The following is a 27,634-nucleotide window of genomic DNA, read 5'->3' as shown; positions in this document are numbered from 1 at the left end:
ATATTCCTCACCTCTCCTGTTTTCTAGAATTCTTTTCTTTACTGCCATTTCTAGTATCTTCTACCATCATCTTTTTGCCACCCTTTACTGCGAGTGATTTTACACAACTTTTTCCCACTCTCCTTAAAGAGTTTTACCATGAGTAAACATGAAAAGATTTTTCAAAAATTATTTATAGACAAAAGATGTCATTAATAAAGAATGATTAAAACACTTATAAATAGACCTCATTAAAAGTCTTAATTGTTAGTTTTTCATTTGTTCTAGGTTTTTTTGGTCATTTTCTCCCATACTGTAGTTTTGAATACACCTATTTTCCTTTCAAAAGTATAGTAACTGGAAAATAGTTGGAGTTATTCCTTATTGCTATCGTGTTTTTATTTGTCATATTTGTTTTTGGGTGGTTTGTTTTCTCATAGTGAGAAGAAAACGTCAGGAAGTATGTGTTAATAATAAAATAAGTTGATAGGAAAAACAGAGTTCACCTTGGGGTTAGGTGTAGAATGCTTTCACACTCAACTTACAATAGCTAGGAAGTTAAATGGATAGATTTACTTTTTATTCAAGTGATAAGGAAGACTCCTGTAGTCTGTCCAGATGTATGTGTACAAGCGTGCATGCGTATTCACGTCCATCTCTTTTAGACTGTGAGCTGTAGCCCGCCAGTCTCCTCTGTCCATGGAATTTACTGGAGCGGGTTGCCATTTCCTAGTCCAGAGTATCTTCCCGACCTAGGGATCAAACCTGCGTCTCTTGTGCCTGTTACATGGGCGGACGGGTTCTTTACCACTGTCCCACCTGTCCAGATGTAGGCAGTTGTAAATAGAGGTGAACAACATGGGTTTGAACTGGGCAGGTCCACTTACACCAGCTGGCTGGCTCAGGCAGGTCTCCCTGGTATCATAGACCGAGAGATCAGATGCATTACGGGTAGTGAGCCTTGGGAATCTGTGTCCACTGTCCTGGTCCCTGCAGCCCTGGTGTGTCATGTGGTGTGACAGCATAGCAGGGTGGGCAGAGATGTATGTGGGCCGTCTTCTCCCTTTTCTCCAAATTCTTGCTTTTCCTCATACTGACAAAGACATCCTAGCTTTTCTTAAGAATGGAAACTAGTCTGAGATGTTCCCCCCAACAATTTCAGCTGTGAAAAAGTTAAAAAACAAGAAGACTGTGACAACCATAATATTCTTAACTGAGGAAAAGGGCATACAAACCTATACAGCCAGTTTGTGAATTAATAGAACTTGACTTTATTTCTTTTATATTCTTGGTAATTTGACATGAAGATATGAGGGCGTTAAGTAACATTTAAAGGGATAAGCATCTGGACCTTAGAGTTTTCTCTTAATTTACTGTGACGCTTCTTCTTTCCAACATACGGCTAACTCTTGAACAACTCAGGAATTAGGGACACTTACCTCAAGAAGTTGAAAATCTTGAGTATAACTTAATTGTCAGCCCTCCCTACTTGGAGTTCCTCCCTGTCTCAGTTTCTGCATTTGTGGGTTCAACTCACTGCAGGTCACAGATCGTCTACTGCTATAGTATTTATTGTATTTATTTACGTGTTGAAAAAAATACATGTAAAAGTGGACTTGTGCAGTTCACACCTGTGTTGTTCAAAGGTTGACTGTAACCCATTCAATTTTTGGATCATTCAACAAGCATTTATTGAGTGCCTACAATATACTGGAAATTGTGCATAGTAGACACTGAGACACAAGACCGCTATGTTCAATAACCTCATACATAGCTTGCAAATGGAGGAAGGGGGCGGGCAGTTAACAATAATCTGCACAAAAGTAATTGTGACCATTTGAAAAGTACTCCCTTACATTAAACTGAAATCCGACTCCACCTGTTGATCCTGCCTGATTCCTCTTTGTACCAGGAGTTCTCAGGAGAGAGGACTCTGTGAGGTTTGTGCTCAAAGCAGAGTGGTAGCTCCTGCTTGCAGTCTGCAGGAGTGAGATAGCAGTGAGAGTGTGACGTGAAAGGAAAGAACAGAGAAGGGCCCTGGATTCCACCAGGACTTCTGAGGAGAAGCACAGAGAGCACTTCCCAGAATTGTCAACCTGCGGGATAGGAAGTTGGGACCTGCATTCACTGATTCCTGACCTGTCCATTGAGGCTTGCCACATGGGCTCTAGAGGCTTCCAGAGAGAGGGAATGACACAGATGTGGCTTGAGGAAGGACAGTGGTGTTCAACACAGCTGTGGCTGGGGTCAGCCGTGGACCAAGGGGGTGTGACATGGATCCTCAAAAGGTTCTGCCCAGGGACAGCAGATTCAAAAGTGCTGTCAGTGCCAAGGAAGGGCTCCACTTGAACTCTAGCCTCAGGCCAAGGAGGATAAATCAAACCCTCTGCTCTCCAAGATCTAGAGTGTGCCTGTGCTGTGCTTCCAAGTTTTTCTAAGATAAGTACACACTGTGTCCTCGCGTGATGTGAGGACACATTGTTTTTTTTATTCCTTTTCTCACCCTGGCTGTTCTTACATTGTACTGAAATTTGTCTGAAGTTGCATAAAGATTGAATGTGAGACTCCAGGGGATCAACCAACACGGATTAGTGAACGGACTTCGTGGTACTCCAGCGTTAGGTTGATAGTTTTGAAATTCAGTGACACTGATAATACAAATTGTGACTTTTCCATAATCTATTTCATGTTTATGATATAGTCTTTAATTAAAATGTTTTTAATAAAATGCTTAACTTATGCATATCATATTTTATTATAAATAAAAGCCTTCTTTAAAAGACAGTGGATGACAGGATGGAGTAGAGTGGTTCTGAATTGAAATAGAAGCCCCTTTAAGTAACTAAACCAAAATATAGCCTCTTTAGCTAAGTTTCCATATGACATAAATGAGGCATTAATTTGATCCCAGTTTAAAATTGTGTTCTTTTTAGGAAAATACTACTTTTATGATAACTACTTTGACCTGCCTGGAGCTCTTCTGTGTGCCAGAGTGGTAGACTCTTTAACAAAGGTGAGTGGGGACTCATTTCTTAGAAACCATGGTATATTGTTTGGCCATGAATCGGAGGATTTTGAGCTTCCCTGGTAGCTCAGATGGTAAAGAAACTGTCTGCAATGCAGGAGAACTGGGTTGAGAAGATCCCCCGGAGGAGGGCATGGCAGCCCACCCCAGTATTCTTGCTTGGAGAATCCCCTTGGACAGAGGAGCCTACATATACAGAGGGCTACAGTCCATGGCATCGCAGAGTCAGACATGACTAAGCAACTAAGCACACACACACACAGAGGACTTAATTATATATGTCTTTTGAGTTGAGATTTTACTCCATTTCCTTTGTAGTTTCAGAGGTTACCAAGGAGGAAAGACATAGAGAAATTGGTCAAAGTATTTTTGGAAAATTAAAAAACGACCATACCTAAGAATAATAAACCTGTTCTCCAGCAGGGGGTGCAAAAATCTAGAAAAAGAAAATACCAAACTTACATGTGGAGAAATATTTCTTGGTTTCATTAGCAGAGTTTTTAAAATAAATAAATGTAAAGAAATTCCACGTGTCTTTTTAAGCATTGTTAGATAGTACAAAACCAGAAAAAATGGGATGAAATGTTAGAAATGATCATTTTGAGCATAGTTTAATGTATATAGATTTTTTTCTTTGTCCTAGGTATCAGGATTAAATAGATCTCTGGTTATATCAGTTTATACTTAGAGCTTAAGAACTATGAACATAAATTGGTTTTATGCCAGAATCCCTTTCCTTTTTGCCTATGTTGTCTTTCAGAATGACAGTGATGTTTCTGATAGGCCTCAATTCAGTCCAGTTCAGTCGCTTAGTCATGTCTGACTTTGTGATCCCATGGACTGCAGTACTTCAGGCCTCCCTGTCCATCACCAGCTCCCAGAGTTCAATCAGACTCATGTTCATTGAGTCAGTGATGCCATCCAACCATCTCATACTCTGTCGTCCCCTTCTCCTCCCACCTTCAGTCTTTCCCAGCATCAGGGTCTTTTCAAATGAGTCAGTTCTTCAAGTCAAGTGGCCAAAGTATTGAAGTTTCAGCTTCAGCATCAGTCCTTCCAATGAATATTCAGGACTGATTTCCTTTAGGATGGACTGGTTGGATCTCCTTGCAGTCCAAGGGACTCTCAAGAGTCTTCTCCAACACCACAGTTGGAAAGCATCAATTCTTAGGCGCTTAGCTTTCTCTATAGTCCAACTCTCATGTCCATACATGACTACTGGAAAAATCACAGCTTTGACAATATGGACCTTTGCTGGCAAAGTAATGTCTCTGCTTTTTAATATCCTGTCTAGGTTGGTCCTAACTTTTCTTCCAAGGAGTAAGTGTCTTTTAATTTCATGGCTGCAGTCACCATCTGCAGTGATCTTGGAGCCCAAAACAATAAAGTCTGTCACTGTTTCCATCGTTTTCCCATCTATTTGCCTTGAAGTGATGGGACCAGATGCCATGATCTTAGTTTTCTGAATGTTGAGCTTTAAGCCAACTTTTTCACTCTCCTCTTTCACTTTCAACAAGAGGCTCCTTAGTTCTTCTTCGCCATAAGGGTGGTATCATCTGCATATCTGAGGTTATTGATATTTCTCCCAGCAATCTTGATTCCAGTTTGTGTTTCTTCCAGTCCAGCGTTTCTCATGATGTACTCTGCATATAAGTTAAATAAGCAGGGTGACAATATACAGCCTTGACGTACTCCTTTTCCTATTTGGAACCAGTCTGTTGTCCCATGTCCAGTTCTAACTGTTGCTTCCTGACCTGCCTGCAGATTTCTCAAGAGGCAGGTCAGGTGGTCTGGTATTCCCATCTCTTTCAGAATTTTCCACAGTTTGTGGTGATCCACACAGTCAAAAGCTCTGTCATAGTCAATAAAGCAGAAATAGATATTTTTCTGGAACACTCTTGCTTTTTTGATGATCCAGCGGATGTTGGCAATTTGATCTCTGGTTCCTTTGTCTTTTCTAAAATCAGCTTGAACATCTGGAAGTTCACGGTTCACATATTTTTGAAGCCTGGCTTGGAGAATTTTGGGCATTACTTTACTAGCATGTGAAATGAGTGCAATTGTGTGGTAGTTTGAGCATTCTTTGGCATTGCCTTTCTTTGGGATTGGAATGAAAACTGACCTTTTCCAGTCCTGTGGCCACTGCTGAGTTTCCCCAGTTTGCTGGCATATTGAGTGCAGCATTTTCACAGCATCATCTTTTAGCATTTGAAATAGCTCAACTAGAATCCCATCACCTCCACTAGCTTTGTTCTTAGTGATGCTTCCTAAGGGCCACTTGACTTCGCGTTCTAGGATGTCTGGTTCTAGGTGAATGATCACACCATCGTTATTATCTGGGTCATGAAGATCTTTTTTGTACAGTTCTTCTGTGTATTCTTGCCACCTCTTCTTAATATCTTCTGCTTCTGTCAGGTCCATACCATTTCTGTCCTTTATCGAGCCCATCTTTGCATGAAATGTTCCCTTGGTATCTCTGATTTTCTTGAAGAGATCTCTAGTCTTTCCCATTCTGTTGTTTTCCTCTATTTCTTTGTATTGATCACTGAGGAAGGCTTTCTTATCCCTTTTTGCTATTCTTTGGAACTCTGCATTCTGATAGGACTAGATGCTGATTTATTTTTGAGTCAGAATTACAGTCATGTGTTTGTGAAAGTTTCTGTTGAGCCATAGTGCTGGCTTGTAGAAGTTATTATTATGGGATGGAGTCAGCTTCTCATTTTATAGTGACTGTAACAAATGTACCAGTCTTTAAGTATTTTGGGCTTGATATAATTTAAATACTATCTAGTAGTTGGTCTTTGTTTATATAGAAGGATACTGGTTAATATCTCCAAGGAAGCATGGGGCTATAGGGTTGTGTATATTCCTGTTTACTTGCTCTTGTATACTGAAACTCAGGTAAATATGCACAGAACTGTAAAGTAAGCAGCTTTTGCAGTTTTAAGGCTGTGGGCCTTTTAGCTCCATTGATGCCACGGTACAGGAAGTGACATATCCTGATATCTCCTAAGCTATAACATTGTAGATTTGTTATGTGTTAAAAGTAGTGTATATTTTTTAGACTTTATAATGCATGGAAATTTTTATTTTATTTGGGTTATATGGGTTACATTAATATTTAGTCATGTGTATATACATCTCTATAGCCATGATTTTCATGGAAGATATTTTTCTACAATCACATCTGGAAACGTGAGAAGTTTATTGATCTATTTCCTCAAACACGAATCCCTGTTTTACAGTACAGTAATATTATAGTTGTTTGCCAAGTGTTTTCTACTATGCTTAAAAACACAATTATTACATGTGTCACATTTGGATTTGTTTTTTTTTTTTCTTTAGCAGAACAATGGTCAAAAACCATTTGATTTTTGGAAGGACATAGTTGCTGGTATACAACATAATTATAAAATGTCAGCTTTTAAAGGTGAGTAATGTGAAGAGAGACTTTATTTCTTTTACTTTTTTATTGGAAGATCATTGCTTCACAGTGTTGCAGTAGTTTCTGCCATACGTCAGCACGAATCAGTCATGATTATACATACATCCCCCTTCCTCGTTGGCCTCCCTCCCACCCCGTCCGGCTCTCTAGTTATCACAGGGTGCAAGGCTGAGCTCTGTGTTTTGTGACAGCTTCCCACTAGTCATCTGTTCTACACGTGAGCGTGTATGTATGCCTGTGCTACGCTCTCAGCTTGTCCTGCCCTCTCCTTCCCTGGCTGTGTCCACAAGTTTGTTCTCTATGTCTGTGTGTCCATTTCTTGGAGAGAGGCTTTAGATGTTTGTTCAATGCTATGTGTCTAATGAATTACTTAGAAGGTACCTGTTCTTAATGTACCTTAATTAGGATTTAATTTGACCTAAGATATTGCTATAAAGTTGATACTGGTCATATTCTAAGAGCTTCTTTTCTTCATGTCTGTTTAATGGCCATCGTTGCCAGTATTCTAAGAGATGCTGTCTTTTACATGCTCACCGCTAGGACCCTTTTGTGGATACCCCAGAATTTGGTCTCTCTTGGCTTGGAAATGAGTTTGGTGACAGCTGTAACCATTAGTTTAGTAATTACAGTCAGAGAGGAAGAGTGAAAATTCTGTTTGTAATGCTTAAAAGCAGGTTGAGCTCACACAGAGTGGGAGCAGAGATCACCAACCCAAGCCCAAGCTTTTACAGTTCCATCAACAGGTTTGCTTGAGTTACACACAAACATTGCTTCTAAGGCATTAAGAGATGCCTTTATAGTGTGGTACCTGAGTGACTTGAACCAGACTGTCCTAATTCAGCCAGTGGATTGATGGATGCTCACAGGCAGTGTTTTTCAGCTGAGAAAAATAAAAATGTTGCCATTTGATTGGCATAAAAATTCTTGCCTGCCTTTTAATGTCATTTAAGCCATCAAAATGATCCTAAATATTATGACTAAAAACATGTCAAGGCAGTGAATAACTGCATAATATTTGTTCAGACGACATGTTTCTCTGCTGCCTGCTTCTTTCCTTCCTAGAAGAATATCACTGACTTGGGTGATTGTCTTACTTTTCTGCTCCCAGTCACCAGCCCTTCACCCTGTAGATCACATGTGGTTCTGTTTGATGGCTTTTCAGTCCACAATGAGCACTTGGGTGTATGGAAATGCCCATCTCCAGTAGAAGGCTATATCCATGACCCTTGGAAAAGCTACCCACCAGTTTATCATTTTACTTTTTATTAACTTTGTAAAATGAAAACCCTTAAAAGAGTGGTTGAGAATGGCAAATTGCTGGTTTCAAATAAATTCGACATAATCATCTATTGATGTTATTTTATTGCATTGTAAATAAGGAGTGGATAAAACATTTCATGAGGCACAGCTTAAGAGTTTTAAACAGAAACATTAAAATACAGTACAGAGCAGAAATAAATAATATCTTTTCATTTCTAGTCAGATTTTGAAACCCTTGATATTACAATTTCACTGGAATGGGAGGCCCAAGGTACATATGCTAATACTCTATAAACCCACAAAATCATATTAAGATTATATAAGACTCAAGTAGTCATTAAAGCAAATTAATCACACTTGTGTCAAATAAATAAAATAGGTTAGACACCATTTCCAAGTTGTAAAGGGTATATAGAAAGCTTTCAGCAATCCACAGAAAAGTTTGAAGAGGTTCATGACAAAAGCACCTTGCATTTCAGATTAACTTTAGCATTAATATTTTGGGTTTCTTACGAGAGCTGTAAAAAGTCTATATGCACCTGTATACTTGAATAGATATTGACAAAAGGGGCCACTTAAACCTTTGAGTAATGCACCATCAGAAAGATCTCAGGGTATGTAGTGTTTTTTAAATTTGAATATTCAAGTATTTAAGTCCCATAAAGATATATGACATCTCCCGAATGTTTCCTGGAAATTTTCCTGTTAATTGTCAGAAACAGACTGATTTTTAAAAGGAAATGCTGAACTTCTGAAATCAAATTTGACATGATTTAGCATCACATTTCAGGGTTTTTTGCGATCGTTTTTTCAGCCTAGCAGGATGAAATTTTTAAATACTGAAGGAGTTCACAGAAGACTTTTAGGAGTTTTAGGATTGCTGACTAGAAACTCAAGAGGGCCTTCACATATGTTTACCGTATCTGAGAGCTCAGACCTGTATTTTGGAAAATTAGTCACATTTTTTTCAGCCTACCTCCATATGCATTTCGTGGGATGGGGTGGAGTTGGGGAATGCCTTTTCAAGCAGATTTGTGTTAGCTCGGTGAGAATATGCTCACATTGGAGCCACCAAGAATCCTGAGAAAGAGGAGTGGACGTACTCAGAGGAGTACAGCCCGTTCGAGCCTGCATTGGGCAGCTGGAGCCATACCTGGTCGTTCTCGGTGAGGTCGATCACGGCGCTCCCTGAAGCCTGATCCAGGTAGCCCTTGATGTACTCATCATAGGTGTACATTACAGGGGTGCCGTTCTTATACAGACCTACCCAAGCATGGGTCCCTTTCACGTGTATGTGGTAAGAGAAGTAATATATCCCTGGAATCTTACAGGTGAAGATTCCAGTTCTTGGGTCATAATGCTGTTGCTTGTTATATAAAATCTTATCGAATGGGATAGGAGTACCTATAGCTGGGTAAGCTTTGGAGAGGATAACAGTGAAAGCAGACACAGGCATTCCTGTTACTCCCTGATTGGCACTAACAAACGGCCTTTGGCCTGCCTTTACAAAGTCCTCGGGCAGGGCTGCTTGGCCTGGAGGGCCTGGGGGCCCTGGGGGCCCTGGGAGGCCAGGCTCCCCAGCATTGCCTCTTGGCCCCGGAGGCCCTGGTGGCCCAGTAGGTCCATTAAGGCCCTTGACTGCTATGCCAGCTGGGCCAGGAGGCCCTGGAGTTCCCGCATCGCCTTTGGATCCAGGGAATCCTGGAATGCCTGGTGGCCCAATGGGACCTCTAGTACCTGGTATTCCAGGGACACCTCTGGGCCCAGCTTCGCCATTGTGTCCAGGCACTCCCTTAGCTCCTGCTGGACCCACGGGGCCTGGGAGACCAGGGGATCCTGCAATTCCAGGGTCACCTTTTGGGCCTGGCAACCCTGGGTTACCCTTGGGACCATTGAGACCTGGTTCTCCTGGGTACCCTGGTTTTCCATCTAAGCCAGAGGAGCCCCTTTCTCCCTTCGCCCCAGGGTTTCCTGCAGGCCCCACTGGCCCCATCTCACCTTTAGGGCCTGGGAGCCCGGGGTTGCCTGGAATGCCTTTTGGTCCTTGGGGTCCCATATTCCCTGAGGGTCCGGGCAGACCTGCTTCCCCAGGATGACCTGCTGGGCCTTGTTCCCCTTTGGCACCTGGACTCCCTGGAAGGCCCACAGGTCCCCTTTGTCCCTTCAGGCCTGGCAAGCCTGGTTTCCCAAAGCCGGGAGCCCCCGGGAGCCCAGCTGTTCCTGGAGCCCCTGGCTGACCTTTCATCCCTGGGATCCCTGGCTGGCCTGGAATTCCAGGGGCTCCTGGCTTTCCAATGCCTTCTGGTCCTTGTTCCCCAGGAGGGCCTTGAGGGCCTGGTGGGCCGGCTGCTCCCCTTTCCCCTGGAACACCCTGATCACCTTTGAGGCCTGGCTGTCCTGGTAACCCATTTTCACCTCTTTTCCCCACTCCAGGAGGGCCAGGTGGTCCCGTGGGACCCTGAGGACCTGGGAGGCCCCTCTCACCTGGGCGGCAAGGAGTACAATGCCCCATTTCCCCTTTCTGTCCATTCAGTCCAGGGACCCCTGACGTACCCTTTTCTCCAGGAAAGCCCCTGGGACCTGGTTCTCCTGTAGGTCCTTGTGGCCCAGGTTTTCCTGGAACAGAAATTCCAGCTGGGCCGGGGATTCCGGGTGGTCCTGGTGGGCCCCGTGGTCCTGGTAAACCAGCTGGTCCAATATCTCCTTTTGGTCCATTTAGTCCTCTCTCCCCTTGTTTTCCTGGGAGTCCTGGCAAACCTGGCTTCCCAGTGGCTGATGGTCCCGGTGGTCCTGGCAACCCTGGCTGTCCTTGGGGCCCAGGACTTCCGGTGCCAGGCTTTCCTGGTGGTCCTGACGGGCCTGGGTGCCCTCGAGGTCCAGCGGGGCCTGGTGGACCAGGGATGCCTTGCTCTCCTCTCAGTGACACACCTGAAGGACATGCACAGAACACACAAGGTGAGGGGTTAGTGATGCTCAGGAACCACTGCTTCTCAAAATATAAGTGAGGACAGGGTATTTACTGCAGTGGCAGTCAGACCATTTTGGCAGACTAGTCTTGAATGGTTTTAGACAATTTTATATTGTTTTCAGACATTTATATTGTTTTAAAACATACTGTTAGAGAAGATGGTTTCACAAGACTGTGGCTACCATCATACTTTTGTTATGTCCTAATGATCCATGAAAATAAGCTGGGATTGAAACATTCGTTTGGAATAAGAGTGCATTGGAGGTAAACTTTTTAGCGCATTTATTTTAGGAAAATCATCTACCAAGGAAAAGGAAAAAAATGGCATTTGATAGGAAAAGAGGAAAAAGGCAAGTACAGAATAAAAAAAGGAACAGGTTAAGAACTAAAACAACTTTCCTTCACAAAAGCTATCCTATAAGGTAAAGGAGAAACGCAGTCTGTTTTAATTTACACCTGCCATGACCCTGCTGTAAACAGTTTAGATTTTGGGTTTTCTTTTGTTTGGTTGTTTCTGACCTCAGTACAAAGCATGAGCTCTTTACATTCTCTGTTATTGACTTAAAATTGAGATAAGGAATTAGAGAATTAATGTGAAAGGTACATAAAATAGTATTAAAATGGTAAAATAAAATTTTCTTTGATTAATGCACTTGTTGTTAACTTCATAGATCGGTGGGTTCATTTGAGCTAAATACTTCTACTAGTATAGTAAATTAAAACTAAAAAATTATTCAGTGCCTGTGATGTGAAATCTGTTATTGAACTGTAAGTATAAGAAAAGTACAAAACACATCCTGTAAGAATTGTAGTCCCAAAGGGAATAAAACAAGTGTCCATGTGATAAGTGCTTTAAGAGGTGTCCAGAGTTTTGGTTTTAGTCATTCGAAGGTGGGGTGTAACAGAGCATGGCTGGCTTTGGGATACACTATTGGGGAAGTATCACCATGTCAAAGGATCTTTAGGCAGCACTATCATATGCCTCTAGATAAAAGTCTTTTTTTCTCAGAAATTCTTCTATAGCTGGCAAAGATGGTAATGAAATTACTTACGTTTTTAAATATCTACTTGCAGGATTTATTTAAAATTAATTTTCTGTTTAATAAGTTCTCAGAAATATAGTTAGAATGTCTGTGTATACTATTAATATTCAATTCTTATGCTGTCAGAAAATGGTTCATAGTAATGGTAGATTTAGTAGATGTCAAAGTAGTTGAATAGTTTGGTCAAAACCCTGAAAATGACTTAGAACTGTCACTTTTGAGCTCCATCTTTTTTTGTAGAAAACATGTTAATATGCTTCAACTCCATTTAACTAAATCTTTAATGGCTTTAAATATCAAAATGAAGACTAAAATGAAATTGATATTAAATGAATTGAAAATTGCCTTTGAAAATATTTTTTTATGGGTATAATTTCTTTTAAATGTTAACTGGTACATTACTGTATATTTAAAATCTTTCATATTAATTAACTGGCATGTAAGAAGTAGTCAGCCAACAGTAGTTGCTAATGTATACTCTTGGGTAGATATGTTTCTGGTATTTGGAAAACATTTGATAATAAATGAAGTATAAAATACAGAGCATAGTCATTAAAACATATACTGAAATAGGAAAATCATTTGGGTATCTTTATATGTTGTACTAATTAGAAGTTATATTTCATTTTTCAAACAAATGTGTAGTTTTATTTACCCATTGATTTTCAGAAAATGACATGAGGAAAAAGACTGAGAAAAATTAATTTATGGAAAAGATTTCCATATATTAGCACATATTGTTGGTGATGTTACTATACATATGTGATATATCTAAATGAATGAGTGCTAATGCCTTGCAAATAGAATAAATGAATAAAGGATTTCTTAATGGTTTGCAGTAAAATGGGACATTTTTAAAATGCAAATCATATTAAATTGGGGTTTGCTTCAGAATCTTATAAAGATCATGTCTATATAAAAATGTCTTGGTCTGGTTGGAAATATGTTTAACTCGTAAAGTAGAGAGGAAAAGCAAGTCTTGCTGTGAATGACTGAATTGAGCCCAATTTGAGACTGAAACTCCAAAGACAGTGATCACTGTCACTTAGAATGTTACCCTGGTAGGTTCCAGAGGAGAAGTTTCTTAAATGTCCACAAAGTGGTTGATTGTGTCAGAGAATGGTTCCCGTGTACTCACCAGTAATGAAACCCTCTGCAGCATAATTTAGTGTGTTTTGACAGTTCTCTTAACCTTTTTGAACAGATATGCCTAGCAACTGCACAGGAATTCCTTGTATATCTGTTAGCAATTCAGTGTTTCACTATATAAATTGTGGGCTTTTGTCTTCATTTAATTGCTGGTAGATAATAATGTATTTGTTTCTACTGTGTATTACCAAGTAGACTAAAGTGGATTTAATAGTTAAAATATGGCTTCTAAATTTTTCATTTGTTAACAAGATATATTTTCACTTTTTCTACAAAAGAAAAACCAAAATGATACAGTGTGTTATGGTGAAAAGATAGAAAATATTTTGAACTTCTAATAGTGGTGGTGCATTTTATTTTAATTCACAACTGTTTGTTATGATCTTGTAAGCTACAAAGAGTCTGAATTTGTGATCATACAGAGTATAATTCAGTGCTGCTTGTCATAGCATTTCAAATTGCATTTGTTGCTTCAAGCAAAGTATCAGATTTTCTTGTCTTTTATTCTTTTCCTAACTTTTTTCTTTCTCATACTGTGTTTGTATTTGAGCATCGAAAGTATCTATTGAGTACTTGCATTTATGCATTTATTTCTGATCATTAAGCTACCTTTCATGAAACATTTAAAATTTCATCTTTCTTCTTAAAAAGACAATCCTATACATTCAGTTTGCTAAAAATAGTCATCTCCAGAAGCATAATTTTTAAATTTTATGACAACTGTTCATAGCTTTATAGGATAAAATATGTAAGCATAATGGAAAAATACTATGGAAAAGAAATTTGAGTCCTACAGTCAGTTCATATTACTCAGTGTAATTCAGTAATGTAGCAGGCAGTTTGTGCCAGATAGCTATTAAATGAAATTGGTGAATATGAACCTAAAAGTTGCCCTTGCTTGAGGATTTGTTAGTACTTTATATACATGATATCAGTACCCTTCATAATAGTCAAGAAAGCTCAGCAGAAGAACAGATGCAAGAACAGAGTTAAAACTTACCTAAGGCTACACCACCAGTACTAGAGTAGGAAGAGGAAGAGGAGGAGAGAAGTAATAATAGGAGTAGAAATAATGGAAGTAGTATGAAAAATAGAAGCAGTAGTGGTAATAGCTAACCCTTAAGCACTTTGCGTATTAACTAATTTAAGTCTCAGAACAGCCCTTTGAAATAGATGCGCCTTGTTTTACAGATGAGTGAGCTAAAGCATGGAGAGGATAACTAACTAACTCAGGGTTGCATAAAGCAGTTAGGTGTGTGCACTTAACTACTAAACTAAACCAAAATGCATTAAAAAAATTATGAGAATTGCTACTTCATTTGCCTTTAAATTTCTCTTGAGGGGATCTCATGTTATTTGAGAGCTAAGACTCAATTTTGTTTGGATTTGTAAGCTAGAAAAATAAGCTGTAAAAAGAAATGTGTGTATGCATGTAGATATATAAACCTGCTACTCTTTTTGTGTACAATGGACATTTTTAGTTAAAACAATTTAAACATGACTAATTTGGTTGGATTAATATGTCCAGGTTATGGGAATTATTTGTGCAAAAAGCACACATTTGAGGGAAAAAATTCTATACCTAAAATTTCCTAATATTCTTTAGGTATGTCTTTCTCCTATTCTTATGTAAAGGATATGAATGTTCTTGAATAGACCTACTTTTACCATAAATCATTTTGGGCTATTTAAGGAGTTTGAAGGTAATTTAATGCCAAAATTTAAAAAAACATTTTGCTAAAGAGATGGTTAAGATTATATAAAGCAACAACCCACTAGTTAATAGAGCAAGATAGGTAGTTCAGTTTACCTTTACCCTTTATGGCATACGGGATGAAGAACTGTGTCTTGGTGTTGGATGGTGGGCCTTTTATGCCTGTAGGTGTTTGGTATCGCTCAGTATAAAACACTCCATGAACCAAGTTCAAGGACATTAGCAGCAAAAGTGCTGTTTGTGGCAGCATGATCTCAGCTGGATTCTGAAAAACAGAAAAGAATAATTTCATATAGCTTCATTATTGACCTGCTTTATTTTTCTAATGTTGCATAGATGAATTCTTCATCTACTTTTTTAACCTTATTCTGTATATCCTGAATATATTCCATAAATTGAGAGTTATAATTGTTAATTATGTAAATATATGTCTTCGTCGGTTTTGAAAACCGTATCCAGATAATCAAGTGAAAATAAAATGATTTCAATAAAAGAAACACAGAAACTGTAGTTGTATGTCTGTATTAAATAACTCAAGATCTTTGATACAGACTGAAATTACCAATAGTCTCAAAAACACTGAAATTCAGATTACAACATGTTTTTGCAAATATAGTTTAATTAAGACTATATTTTACAGACAGCTACAAATTAAACTTTCTGAGTGATTTTAGTGGAAAGCCATTATTTTAAATCACAAAATAACAAATAACTGAGACTTTTTTCCAAATACGCTGACATGGAGGTCTACCAGTGGACTTACCCAGACTCTCGGAGATCCTGGAGGTGGTTTCTTACCAGTGCTCTGTGCCTTGCCCTGTGCCCAGGTGAGCACTGCAGAAGATGCCCTCTCCAGAGCTGTCCTGCAGTATTTATACTGTTTTTCCCTTGCTCCATGAGGTCACCCTGAGTTTAAGCTCCTCCCCCTGCCCCAGAGGTGGAAAGCACTAATTATGGTGGAAAGTTCTATTGGGCAGGCATACAAGATCAGGTTGGGTTTTCTTTGCCTTGTTTTCTTATTGAAAAATAAACTCTTTGTCTTAAATTTTATTAATAGTTTTAGCAATGTACCATCTTTTTCTGTGATTTTATTTTAGAAGTTATTACTCAGATGTTTAGGTTTTTAGTTCATGATGGGGTGGTCCTAGCCCCTTTATATTTTTAGAAAGCACGTTCTTGTGTTACTTGGTTGAAAATACTTGGGAGTATGTAAAAGCAGGGAAAGAAGTCTTGGAGGGGAGTGTGGGTTTAAACCATCACCTAAATTCTTCACTTATTACATAAAGCCGTCAAGTGTCCATGAATGTTTCTAAATTTTTATGAAAATAGCATACCTCAATTCTTATTTTTAGGCTTGGAAGAAGCACAATGGTGAAAATGTAGGTATGCTGTCTTGTATTTCAGGATTTTAATGTAAGCCCTCAGATGTTAATAAGAGAAATGTAAAATATGTTAGCATATAAACATTTTAGTTTTTGCATTTAAATATTTAAAAATTTTCAAACAGAAGCAAGACATCCATAAATTTAAAGAGCTGCAAGTGTAATTAGCCTGAAGGATTTAAATTCATTGTTCACAACACTCTACTTACTGTGTTCGGTATATGGCTTCAGATTTTATTGCTTAATTTTGGGTTTTATTTTAGAGTTGCAGTGGAGGAGGTACAAAAACCCTTAACTTGATAATATCATATCATATCATATCATGTCCATTTAAATAAGGTTGCTGTGTTCATTTCAGAAGACTAATCTTCAGACTTTGCTTTCAGCTTTTTGGAAGTATTATCTGTTTGCCTTGCAGATTCCTTCTAGGATCTTGAATCAGCTCAGTTAGAAACATTTTTTCCCCCCAAAAGATGAAAGTAAATGTTATCGTTGTGATTTTCAGTAGTTGGTATTCTCTTTAACAATAATAGGAGACTCTTAAAATCAGTTTTCAGGATCCTAAAGAATCTAATAACAGCAAGTTGAGAGGCCAAATTCTGATTCTTATTTCATTTTGTCATTTGGAACTAAATCACATCAACTTTACAGATGAAGTAGGTGAGAAGGAAAATTCCATAATAGGCATAGATACGTCTTTTTAAAAAAAATCTCTGTAGAATTAAAGTGGTATGGATTCAAGATTGACCAGTAATTGAAATTAAATGTTTGACCAGTGGATGAAATACGGGTTTGTTCTTTTTCTTCCCTTCTTCCTCCCCTGCATGTAATTTTCTGCATATATTTTGAACTAAGCCTTGCATAGCACCTTGTAGAAATATAAACGGATAACTCATCTCACTGCCTTCCTTTCTCTTAACTCTCACTTTCAAAGCTTTTATTGGTTGCTATATTTAGAAACTTACCATGTCTCTATATAATATTCACAGATTCATATGAAATATGACTTTTATATCAGTTCTGAGTAACAGGAGAATTGAAAAGTTTATATTGTATTTTCTATTCAGTCATTTTTATGGAAGTATAATTGATTTACAATGTTATATTAATTTCTGCTGTACAACAATGTGATTCAGTTATATATACATACACACATTCTGTCTTTATTCTCTTCCATTATGGCTTCACATAGGATGTTGAATATAGTTCCCTTCGCTTACTCCTTGGAAGGAAGGTTATGACCAACCTAGATAGCATATTCAAAAGCAGAGACATTACTTTGCCAACAAAGGTTCGTCTAGTCAAGGCTGTGGTTTTTCCTGTGGTCATGTATGGATGTGAGAGTTGGACTGTGAAGAAGGCTGAGCGCCGAAGAATTAATGCTTTTGAACTGTGGTGTTGGAGAAGACTCTTGAGAGTCCCTTGGACTGCAAGGAGATCCAACCAGTCCATTCTGAAGGAGATCAGCCCTGGGATTTCTTTGGAGGGAATGATGCTAAAGCTGAACCTCCAGTACTTTGGCCACCTCATGCGAAGAGTTGACTCATTGGCAAAGACTCTGATGCTGGGAGGGACTGGGGGCAGGAGAAGAAGGGGACGACAGAGGATGAGATGGCTGGATGGCATCACTGACTCGATGGACGTGAGTCTGAGTGAACTCCAGGAGTTGGTGATGGACAGGGAGGCCTGGCATGCTGCAATTCATGGGGTCGCAAAGAGTCAGACACGACTGAGCGACTGATCTGATCTGATCTGATCTTGCTATGCAATAGGGCCTTGTTGTGTATCTGTTCTATATATTCTGATCATTCTTTCATCACTTGAAAATTATCTGTGGAATAATACTTTTTGTAATTATACTATGTCCTCTACTACATCTATAAGAGACCACAAAAGATGAGAGAGAGAAATGGCTGCCTTCCAGGTACTGTGGTTCTCTTGGGAAAGATTTTGAAGAAGTAAGTGGGGTAACGTTATGGATGCCCTTGAATACTAGGTTATAGGCTTTGTTTTAAAAGGATTTATTAGAAATGTATATTCCAGTATTTTTATGTGTATATATGGTGACACATACTTACTTGTTTATAATCAAGACTGATACCTTGTTCGTTATTACTCACATAAAATTCAAAGATTAATTCTCAGCTCTTCATTCTGTGCACCTGTGTAGACAAGGTGTTTATCTGTGGTTGCTCCAACTATTTCCAGAACTTTTCACCTTAACCTCTCTAGGTGTTTGTTTTTTCATCAACACAATGAAAAGTTTGGATTAGCTTCTAAACTCCTCCCAACTTTAAAATTAGGTAATTCTTGTGCTTGCGGTATTTTGCTGTTTTCTGCAGTAAGACAGTGGGCTTGGCTCCATTTTGTAATTATTAGAGACAAAATCCATACCAAGTGGTCATATGTCTTCTTTGGGGGATATGTAAATATATGTGGGTATTTGTCATTCTATATTCCCATTTAATTTTGGGAAATGTGTCTTTATTGAATAAGCCTTGTACGTTCAACCCTTTTGGCAAATAGTGTGTTTATTTCAGTACAGGGAATCTGACTACTGTTTGCTTTGTTAGTCACATAAAAAGCACTGTCTTGTCCAAAACAGATTGTAGAATCAGAATATTTTCTAGCTTCACCCCACCCAATTGTGTATTTAAAACTATTTTTATTCTAGGAGTTTACCTGTAGCTGTTGAAAGTGACTAGACTGTGGCTTTATAATGAAAACCTATTCTACTTAAAGAACAGAAAGTCATGCTCTTTAAACTCAGCAACCAAAATGGTTTTTTCAGTATCAAATATGAAGATGTTTTTTGCACACTAGCATTTAGCTGCTATTAAGCTTACATGTTCATTTTCACTTCCCAGGTTATCATTAATTCACCAAGTATTTCTTGAGTACCTTCTACATGTCAAGTATGGTGGTAAAAGAGCTGGATGAATGATGTACAGCCCCCACCCTTATGGTGTTTAAACACTGTAGGTGGTTCTCAACCTTCTTTCCACACTCCCACAGTCCTGAGGGACACAACACCGTTCCTTCTGTATTTGGGATTCATTAAGATAATGGTGGTTCAGAAACTGTATTTTGAAAAAGCTCCTCAGGTGCGCTCCTAAGTTAGAATGTCTTAGTCTGATATCCGGAGAAGGCAATGGCACCCCACTCCAGTACTCTTGCCTGGAAAATCCCATGGACAGAGGAGCCTGATAGGCTGCAGTCCGTGGGGTCGCTAAGAGTTGGACACGACTGAGCGACTTCACTTTCACTTTTCACTTTCATGCATTGCAGAAGGAAATGGCAACCCACTCCAGTGTTCTTGCCTGGAGAATCCCAGGGACGGTGGAGCCTGGTGGGCTGCCGTCTATGGGGTCACACAGAGTCGGACCCTACTGAAGCGACTTAGCAGTCTGATATCAGTGTTCTATTACCAGCTTGTTAGTATTAGATACATAAATTTTGTTGTTTTTGTTCATGTGGCTTTTAGATTTACTGTAGAAAAATTTAGTCTTATCCATAGAAGCAGAGAGAATGGTAACCATGAATGTACCCACTACCCAACTTAAACTAATCTCGTCATTGTCACTCAATCCTTCCTCTATTCACCCCCACATTTTTAACAAATCCCATGAAAGAAAGTGAAAGCGAAGTCACTCAGTCGTGTCTGACTCTTTGTGACCCCATGCACTGTAGCCTTCTAGGTTCCTCCATCCATGGGATTTCCCAGACAAGAATACTGGAGTGGGTTGCCATTTCCTTCTCCAGGAGATCTTCCCAACCCAGGGATTGACCCGGGTATTCCACATTGTAGGCAGACGCTTTACTGTTTGAGCCACCAGGGACTATATTCTACCAATTCACCTGTGAAATTTTAGTATATTTTTCCTGAAAGTAAGTTCTTCTTCTTTAAAATAGTGTTTTCAGCATACACCCAAAATTAAGTTTCTTAATATTATCAGATGCTTTAGTTCACTTCAGATTTCTTCAGTTATGTGTGTATACGCCCACATACACATGCATATATATGTATGGATATGGATATACATACATACTTAAAATGTACATACAGATATACAAACATATATGTAGTATGTGTGCTTAGTCACTCAGCTGTGTCTGATTCTCTCGGTGGCTGCAAGGACTGAAGCCCGCCAGGCTCCTCTCCGTGGTTTTCCAGGGAAGAATACTGGAACAGGTTGCCTTTTCCTACCCAGGGGATCTTCCTGACCAGGGATTGAACCTCTGTCTCTCTTGGATCTCCTGTATTGGCAGGCAGATTCTTTTATCACTAGCATCACCTTCAGTTCAGTTCAGTCACTCAGTCGTGTCTGACTCTTTGCGACCCCATGAATCTCAAAGGCTTTCCTGTCCATCACCAACTCCCTGAGTTTACTCAAACTCATGTCCATCAAATCGGTAATGCCATCCAGGCTTCCCTGTCCATCACCAACTCCCGGAGTTTACTCAAACTCATGTCCATCAAATCGGTAATGCCATCCAGGCTTCCCTGTCCATCACCAACTCCCGGAGTTTACTCAAACTCATGTCCATCAAATCAGTGATACCATCCAGCCATCTCATCCTGTGTCATCCCCTTCTCCTCCTGCACCCAATCCCTCCCAGCATCAGGGTCTTTTCCAGTGAGTCAGCTCTTCGCATGAGGTGGCCAAAGTATTGGAGTTTCAGCTTCAGCATAAGTCCTTCCAATGAACACCCAGGACTGATCTCCTTTAGAATGGACTGGCTGGATCTCCTTGCAGTCCAAGGGACTCTCAAGAGTCTTCTCCAACACCACAGTTCAAAAGCATCAATTCTTTGGCACTCAGCTTTCTTTATAGTCCAACTCTCACATCCATACATGACCACTGGAAAAACCATAGCCTTGACTAGATGGACCTTTGTTGGCAAAGTAATGTCTCTGCTTTTGAATATGCTATCTAGGTTGGTCATAACTTTCCTTCCAAGGAGTAAGCGTCTTTTAATTTCACGGCTGCAGTCACCATCTGCAGTGATTTTGGAGCCCAAAAAAATAAAGTCTGACACTGTTTCCACTGTTTCCCCATCTATTTCCCATGAAGTGATGGGACCAGATACCATGATCTTAGTTTTCTGAATGTTGAGCTTTAAGCCAACTTTTTCACTCTCCACTTTCACTTTCATCAAGAGGCTTTTTCATTCCTCTTCACTTTCTGCCATAAGGGTGGTGTCATCTGCATATCTGAGGTTATTGATATTTCTCCCGGCAATCTTGATTCCAGCTTGTGCTTCTTCCAGTCCAGCGTTTCTCATGATGTACTCTGCATATAAGTTAAATAAGCAGGATGACAGTATACAGCCTTGACGTACTCCTTTTCCTGGGAAGTCCATATGTAGTATACATACATACATATTCATAGTTTTTTATTGATTGTTTGTTCAACTCAGATTCATGAATTTCCCTGAATTGATATGCCGCGTTCATGTAGGTTTCTTATCAACATCTCTTTTTTCCCTTTACAGCTTATTTGCTGAGAAACTGGGTCCTCTTGCCTATACAGTTTCCTACACCTTGGGTTTTGCTGTCACTTAACATGCTTCTCTGTATGCTTCATTTCCTGAAAAATTGGTAGTTAGATCCAGAGATCCAATCGGATTTAGGTTTCAGATGTACACACACAAATACTTTTTGGCCAAGGGTACTTTGTAGATCCAGTGGGTGTTGTGTATTTTAATCAGGAAACCTTTCATTGCTGGTTGTGTGTGATGTTGCTAGGAATGAGCATGACCTAGATATCCTAATTCTATCTTTCCTTCTTTGCTTATTAGCTTGAATACATATATATGTGTGTGTGTATATATAATCCATATATATAATACTTAAAATCCATATACATATACATTTGAGTTTCCAGGTGGTGTGGAGAAGGCAATGGCACCCCACTCCAGTACTCTTGCCTGGAAAATCCCATGGACGGAGGAGCCTGGTGGGCTACAGTCCATGGGGTCTCTAGGAATTGGGACACGACTGAGCGACTTCACTCTCACTTTTCACTTTCATGCATTGGAGAAGGAAATGGTAACCCACTACAGTGTTCTTGCCTGGAGAATCCCCATGGACAGAGGAGCCTGGCAAACTACAGTCTATAGGGTTGCAAAGACTCGGATATGACTAAAGTGACATAGCATGCACGCATATAAGTATATATTTACATATGGATACATGAGCCCAAAGGTAAATACCTGTGTAATTTTGTTGACTATTATGATGTCCCCCTCCATAGGTATTGTATCATTTTCCATTTCCACCAGCACTGTGTGAGAGTTCCTGTTTCTCCACAGCCTCGCCAGTAGGATGCGTTATTTAGATTTTGTTGAACTTCTCGATATTTCCTCATTTTAGAAATGAAAATTGGAGTCTTGGCCTAGTAATTTCCATTCTTCTTACTAAGTGTGTGACTGAGCACCTTTTCATATAGTTAAGACCATATTTCTAGCATACTCCTAAAAGTGGTCTGTTTCCTATAAACAAACCTCTTTTTATGATACAGCTTGCATATGTTTTTTCCCAGTTTATCTTTTTAGTTTGCTCATAAAGGTTTTTGTAACATTTAAACTTTTCACATAAACTTTTGATGCAGAATATTATTGTTCTTTCAGAGTCTCAGAGCTATAAGGAACATTAAAAGTTATCTAGATCAGTCATTTTATTCTTCAGAGGAGAAAACTAGCTCTTTCTTATGAATGGCATGTTCCCTGATGTTCAGTCGAGTTGAGTTTCTGAAGTAAAGGGCTTTGGACGAGGGAGCCCATTGAGGGAAAACGCCACAGATGAAGCTCATGTGTTCATGTCATTACCCAAGCAGGATACTGACTTACCTGTTCCTCTAATCCTTCAGTCTTTTAAGCCGTGGAAATGAGGAAAGTGCCCAGAAGTTTAGTGAAGGCACTTGGAGACCCACAGCTTCCACCACCACCTAGCTGTACCTCATTCCTCTTGAAAACGTTTTAAAAGAACGTTTGTCTTATCCTATTACAGAACCCAAGAGCTAAAAATGATCTATTTGTGTAAATGACCTAATGTGGTTTAGTGGTTAGATAGCTGCTGAGGGCTTGAAAGAAGAAATTCACGTATAAAGACAGGTGTTGATGAAAACCCCTGAAACTTCAGGCCAGGTCAAGAAAAACAGAGTCACTTGGAAAGTTTGAACAAAGACTTTATATTCTATTTTCTATGGTGCATAAATTGCCACATTATTTAAAGAACTCATAGTTTTATGTCTCAGGTGCTTAATGAGATCACCATCTTTTCATAGTAACCTGCTGAGTTTAAAATATAGAGCTTCTTGGCTCCTTGACCTAAAATCTTCAAGGATCTCGGCCACCTGACAGGTTCTCCTCCATTCAAGTGTGTTCCTATTTTATTTACAAGTTCAACTTCTCATGTGCAGTCTGCTAAGTTGGAAGGAGAAAGTAGAGAATTAAAGTATTAATTGGAGAAATCATGGGGTGATGCTTTTTTATTTATATGTTTTTGTGCTCCCCTCCCCCTGGTTTATTATCATACATAGAACAGCTCCATGATCACTATCCATTAGAGGATGTGAAGCACAGTTTCTGTAGGTGGCAACACAGACCACCAGGAAACCTGCCTTCAAGACTGATGCTCCTTGCAGCAGTAATGTGTTCATATAAACAATTAAAATACACCCTGGAGTTTTCAGCTGAAGGAATGCTGAGCCTTAGTCAGACAACTTTGTTACCTGGCCGGAAGACCTCCCCGCTCCCTGTAGACTCATGCTAAGGGACTGCTCTTCCTGACGTCTCTGGCTCCCGACTTCTTGCACCCAGGTTCCCTCTTTAGTAAAATCCCTCAAGTCTGCTTACTTCCTTTCAGATTTTTAAAGTAATTACTATTTAGAGAAAACATAGAAAATCTAAAATAAAATTTATACACCGTAGGGATATAAAAGCTATTAATGGTGGTATCTCCTCTCCACACCCGCCTCCCCATGAGAACTTTAGTTCTAAGCTTCTGTCAGTCATATTTAATCACCTGTGTCAAAGTAAATCTTGCCACTTCTGATCCTAGTAAGGCTGAAATGTAGAAACTCTATGGTCCTATCCTGTTTTCTCTTTTTATTTGTTAGGAACTTTGAAAGGTGAAGAAAGATGTGTGTGAAGTGGTAGAACGATGTCTGGGGAATGCTCAGTAAACGTGAATGATGATGGTGTCCACCCTGATGTTGAAGAATTAAATACCTCTGACATTATATTTGAACCTCTTCATACTGCTAATCTTCCCCAATGTTTGTTGAACTTTGAATCTCTACTTTGTGCCGGTTGCTAGATTAGATGCTGCTAACCTGGCTTCCCTGGTGGCTCAGCGGTAAAGAATCTGCCTGCAGTGCAGGAGCTGCAGGAGATGCGGGTTTGATTCCTGAGTAGGGAAGATCCCCTGGAGGAGGGCATGGCAACCCACTCCAGTATTCTTGCCTGGAGAATCCCATGGTCAGAGGAGCCTGGTGGGCTACAGTCCAGAGGGCACAAAGAGTTGGACATGATTGAAGTGACCTGGCACGCATGCAACCTGCTAGGGTGATCTTACTCTTGTGAAGGAGACAGATACCAAACACAGCCCTCTTACAGCCTTTGCTCTGGCTTTTTTATAATCCAGATTTCATGGATTCTGATGTGAAACCATCTTCCAGATCATCACACTTTTTAATTGTTTATGAATGTAATTCAAGGACAGTTGGTTATTTACCACTGAAGCTCCATTCTGCACAGATAGTGCCTGGTACAGAACATGGACCTTGTAAATATTTGCTGAATGAAGGAATTAAGAGCTTTAGGAGACCAGATTTCAGTGTTTAATGAGTGTGGGCATTTTGTCTCATATTTGTGGGCACTCGGGTGGATCCTTCTGCATAGTGTTGGTTTGAATCTGAGTCTTTTCAGTCTCTGTTTTACCTTAAAATAACTCTCAATTCTTATGGAAGTCACAGTTTCCCACATGGCTTTGGGAATTAACAACTGCTTCCCAAAGCCATTTTGCAAAAGAAAGTAACTGTGGCTTCTGTTCTACAGACTGTGTACCTTCAACCCTCCTACTGGTAATCAAGTTAGAATTTCAGAGTAAGATCTTCCAAAGACAGTATTCCTCTAGGTAGCCATGGTTGGGAGTGTAAAGGGTGTAGTTATAGGAAAGGGGCTGAATAGAGAGAGAAAGAAGAGGAGCCCATACTCTTGGGAACTTACAGGGATTTCTTTAAATGCCTCGGAAACCTGAACTGTATAATTTTAGAGCAACAGATAACTTTTAGACTAGCCTGTGCTTTATTTTCCAAATTTTTTCACCCATCCATACCTCATGTACTTGTTGATATACCAATTAATTCAAATCCTCAATGTATTAAACACATATGCCAGGAAATAAAAAAAAGGTTCATAGACTACTGACAGCATTTATTCTTTGCCTACCTAGACTACCTGTTAGCATCTTCTTTCCTGAATGTGACCCTTAAAGGGAAAATAAGTTATTGTTTGGAGGTTGAGTTATAGATAATCTTAGAACATTAAAATTTGTAAGATGAAGAATTTGAGACATTCAGTACCATCAAAAAATGAATATTTGAGCTGTAAAAAATACCAATCCTATTAAGTACTAGAAACTGATATTTACATTTTGTCTGAAGCAGACATAAACCCATTTTTTATGACTCATTAAGTCTTCTAGATAATAATAATTACACATATATACACATACATGTATTTATTAGCAAACTTATGTTTGAGCAGAATTAACTTTTTTCCATGAAAACCACAGGTAATACATCACTTCGTTATTTAATGAACAACATAATAGAATTTTGATAATTTAACTTATATTACCAAAAATATTTTCCTTCAGTTCAGTTCAGTCGCTCAGTCGTGTCCAACTCTTTGCGACCCCATGAATCACAGCACACCAGGCCTCCCTGTCCATCACCAACTCCCGGAGTTCACTCAGACTCACATCCATCGAGTCAATGATGCCATCCAGCCATCTCATCCTCTGTCGTCCCCTTCTCCTCCTGCCCCCAATCCCTCCCAGCATCAGTCTTTTCCAATGAGTCAACTCTTCGCATGAGGTGGCCAAAGTACTGGAGTTTCAGCTTTAGCATCATTCCTTCAAAGAAATCCCAGGGCTGATCTCCTTCAGAATGGACTGGTTGGATCTCCTTGCAGTCCAAGGGACTCCATAAGTTATACTTAAAATTTACTCTAGCTTCATTAAATTTTAATTCAATCAAAAGATACTTCTTAGCCAAACCTCGGGCACTACTGTAGCTATGGATCATCCCTGGTCCCTGGTCATGTTTTGACAAATACTCTTATTTACTATACCTAAAATTTTTATGGAGAATCAAGCGTCTTAGAGTTTTGAAATCCATTAGAAAATGTCCACCGCATAGCTTATATGTATTAAGCTTGTATCACGTGCTAGATACAATTCTAAGAACTTTGCATTATTATCTCATTTATTCCTTGTAGCAGCCACATGAATCAGGTACTGTTATTATACCCATCTTTAGACATGAAGAATTGAGGCTCAGAGAGGTTACGCATTCTAGCCAAGATCACACAGTCAGTGATGATACAGTTACTGCTTTCTGTAGATATCTCTCTCGAGGATTTACACAGGACCCAGTATAATTTTAAGTGTAGTACTATTTAATTTAAAACTGTGTTGGCCGTTCTTTGTCAAGAATGTGTATGAAAGTGTAATCCCAATACACTTGCTTTCCAGATCAGCTTCTCAGATTTCCTTGCCATTGAAAGAGCTGTGTTGTTTCAGTTCTAGATTGGGTTAGTTTAGAATTTGCTAATTTAAAAAGAAGCTAACTAAAAAGCAAATGGTGCTAATGTTGTTATGTTTGCTTTTATCCTGAGGAAGTGTTTTTTACGGTTATTTTTAGCCCATCATGGTCTTTTAAAATCATTGAAAGGCAAGGTGGCATTACTAAAAGATTCTGTGTTTCAGCAGATGTTTAAATTATTAACTTATATTTTAATCCTAACAATGGCTAAACTGTTGCAAAAGTTATGAAGCATTTTTCATCTGTAATAAGAGATCTCTAAGTGGGGAAACCTTAATGTGGGATTTTCAACTTCAGAGAGATTGATGGTTTTTAAAAGAAAAGGCAGAGAGCTTTTTATAAATTGATTTATTATTTGAATTCTCTTGCTAATATATCCTGGGTGACCTTTGTTTGACCTACCTCTTCAAATGTTATTATTTCTTTAAATTTAATATCCTCAAAACAACTCAACTCTGAACAAAAGGTTAACCAAAGTCCTATCTTTAGTTCATTCCTGCCCTTCAAATGGAAAAATCATTTTTGAGTATCAAATACAACATAAAGGACTCTCTCCTCCTGTGATTGTATTGGTGCCAGAAACCTAAAATACGTTTTTAATTAGTATCACCCTATTTTGAACTGGGACCAATTACATGCTTATCAAAGAACTTTTTTCTTCAAATTTAGGAAAAGCGCCTAAAAATTAATTTAGCAAAAGGCATATTGATCATATTGTTGTTTAGTTGCTAAGTTGTATTTGACCCTTTTGTGACCCCATGGACTGTAGGTCTCCAGGCTCATCTGTCCACAGAATTTCCCAGGCAAGAATACTGGAGTGGGTTGCAGTTTCAA

General features: G+C 39.2%; 2 protein-coding genes across 6 annotated transcripts in view; one reads left to right on the top strand and one right to left on the bottom strand.

Moving 5' to 3' along the window:
* NT5DC1 (5'-nucleotidase domain containing 1) overlaps positions 1-27,634 on the top strand; it is a 112,639-nt gene that overhangs the window by 11,854 nt on the left and 73,151 nt on the right. For 3 of the 5 annotated variants that reach the window (XM_086317192.1, XM_086317194.1, XM_086317195.1), the window contains exons 5-6: positions 2,913-2,992; positions 6,350-6,434. In XM_086317192.1, coding sequence (XP_086173318.1) covers positions 2,913-2,992; positions 6,350-6,434 — 165 coding nt within the window. The remainder of the gene's footprint in view (positions 1-2,912; positions 2,993-6,349; positions 6,435-27,634) is intronic. The other 2 variants (XM_086317193.1, XM_086317196.1) reach the window with 1 other exon arrangement.
* Positions 7,795-14,843, bottom strand: COL10A1 (collagen type X alpha 1 chain). The gene is made up of 2 exons (XM_086317200.1): positions 14,680-14,843; positions 7,795-10,637 (listed from the first exon to the last, which is right to left on the bottom strand). The coding sequence occupies exons 1-2, from the start codon at positions 14,831-14,833 to the stop codon at positions 8,767-8,769; spliced, it is 2,025 nt and encodes a 674-aa protein (XP_086173326.1). The 5' UTR covers positions 14,834-14,843; the 3' UTR covers positions 7,795-8,766.

This window comes from Bos grunniens, chromosome 9 (genome assembly GCF_055505025.1).
Source record: "Bos grunniens cultivar Pamir isolate PY7600 chromosome 9, Bosgru_T2T1.0, whole genome shotgun sequence".
Lineage (NCBI taxonomy): Eukaryota > Metazoa > Chordata > Mammalia > Artiodactyla > Bovidae > Bos > Bos grunniens.
This window is presented reverse-complemented; position numbering and strand designations above follow the sequence as displayed.

What these genes read in the sequence shown, in the direction of transcription:
- COL10A1 (XM_086317200.1), bottom strand. Translation starts at nt 14,833, where the DNA reads ATGCTGCCACAAACAGCACTTTTGCTGCTAATGTCCTTGAACTTGGTT. An exon ending in GTATGCCATAAAGGGTAAAG is followed by an intron (nt 10,638 to 14,679) that starts GTAAACTGAACT and finishes CATGTCCTTCAG; the next exon opens with GTGTGTCACTGAGAGGAGAG.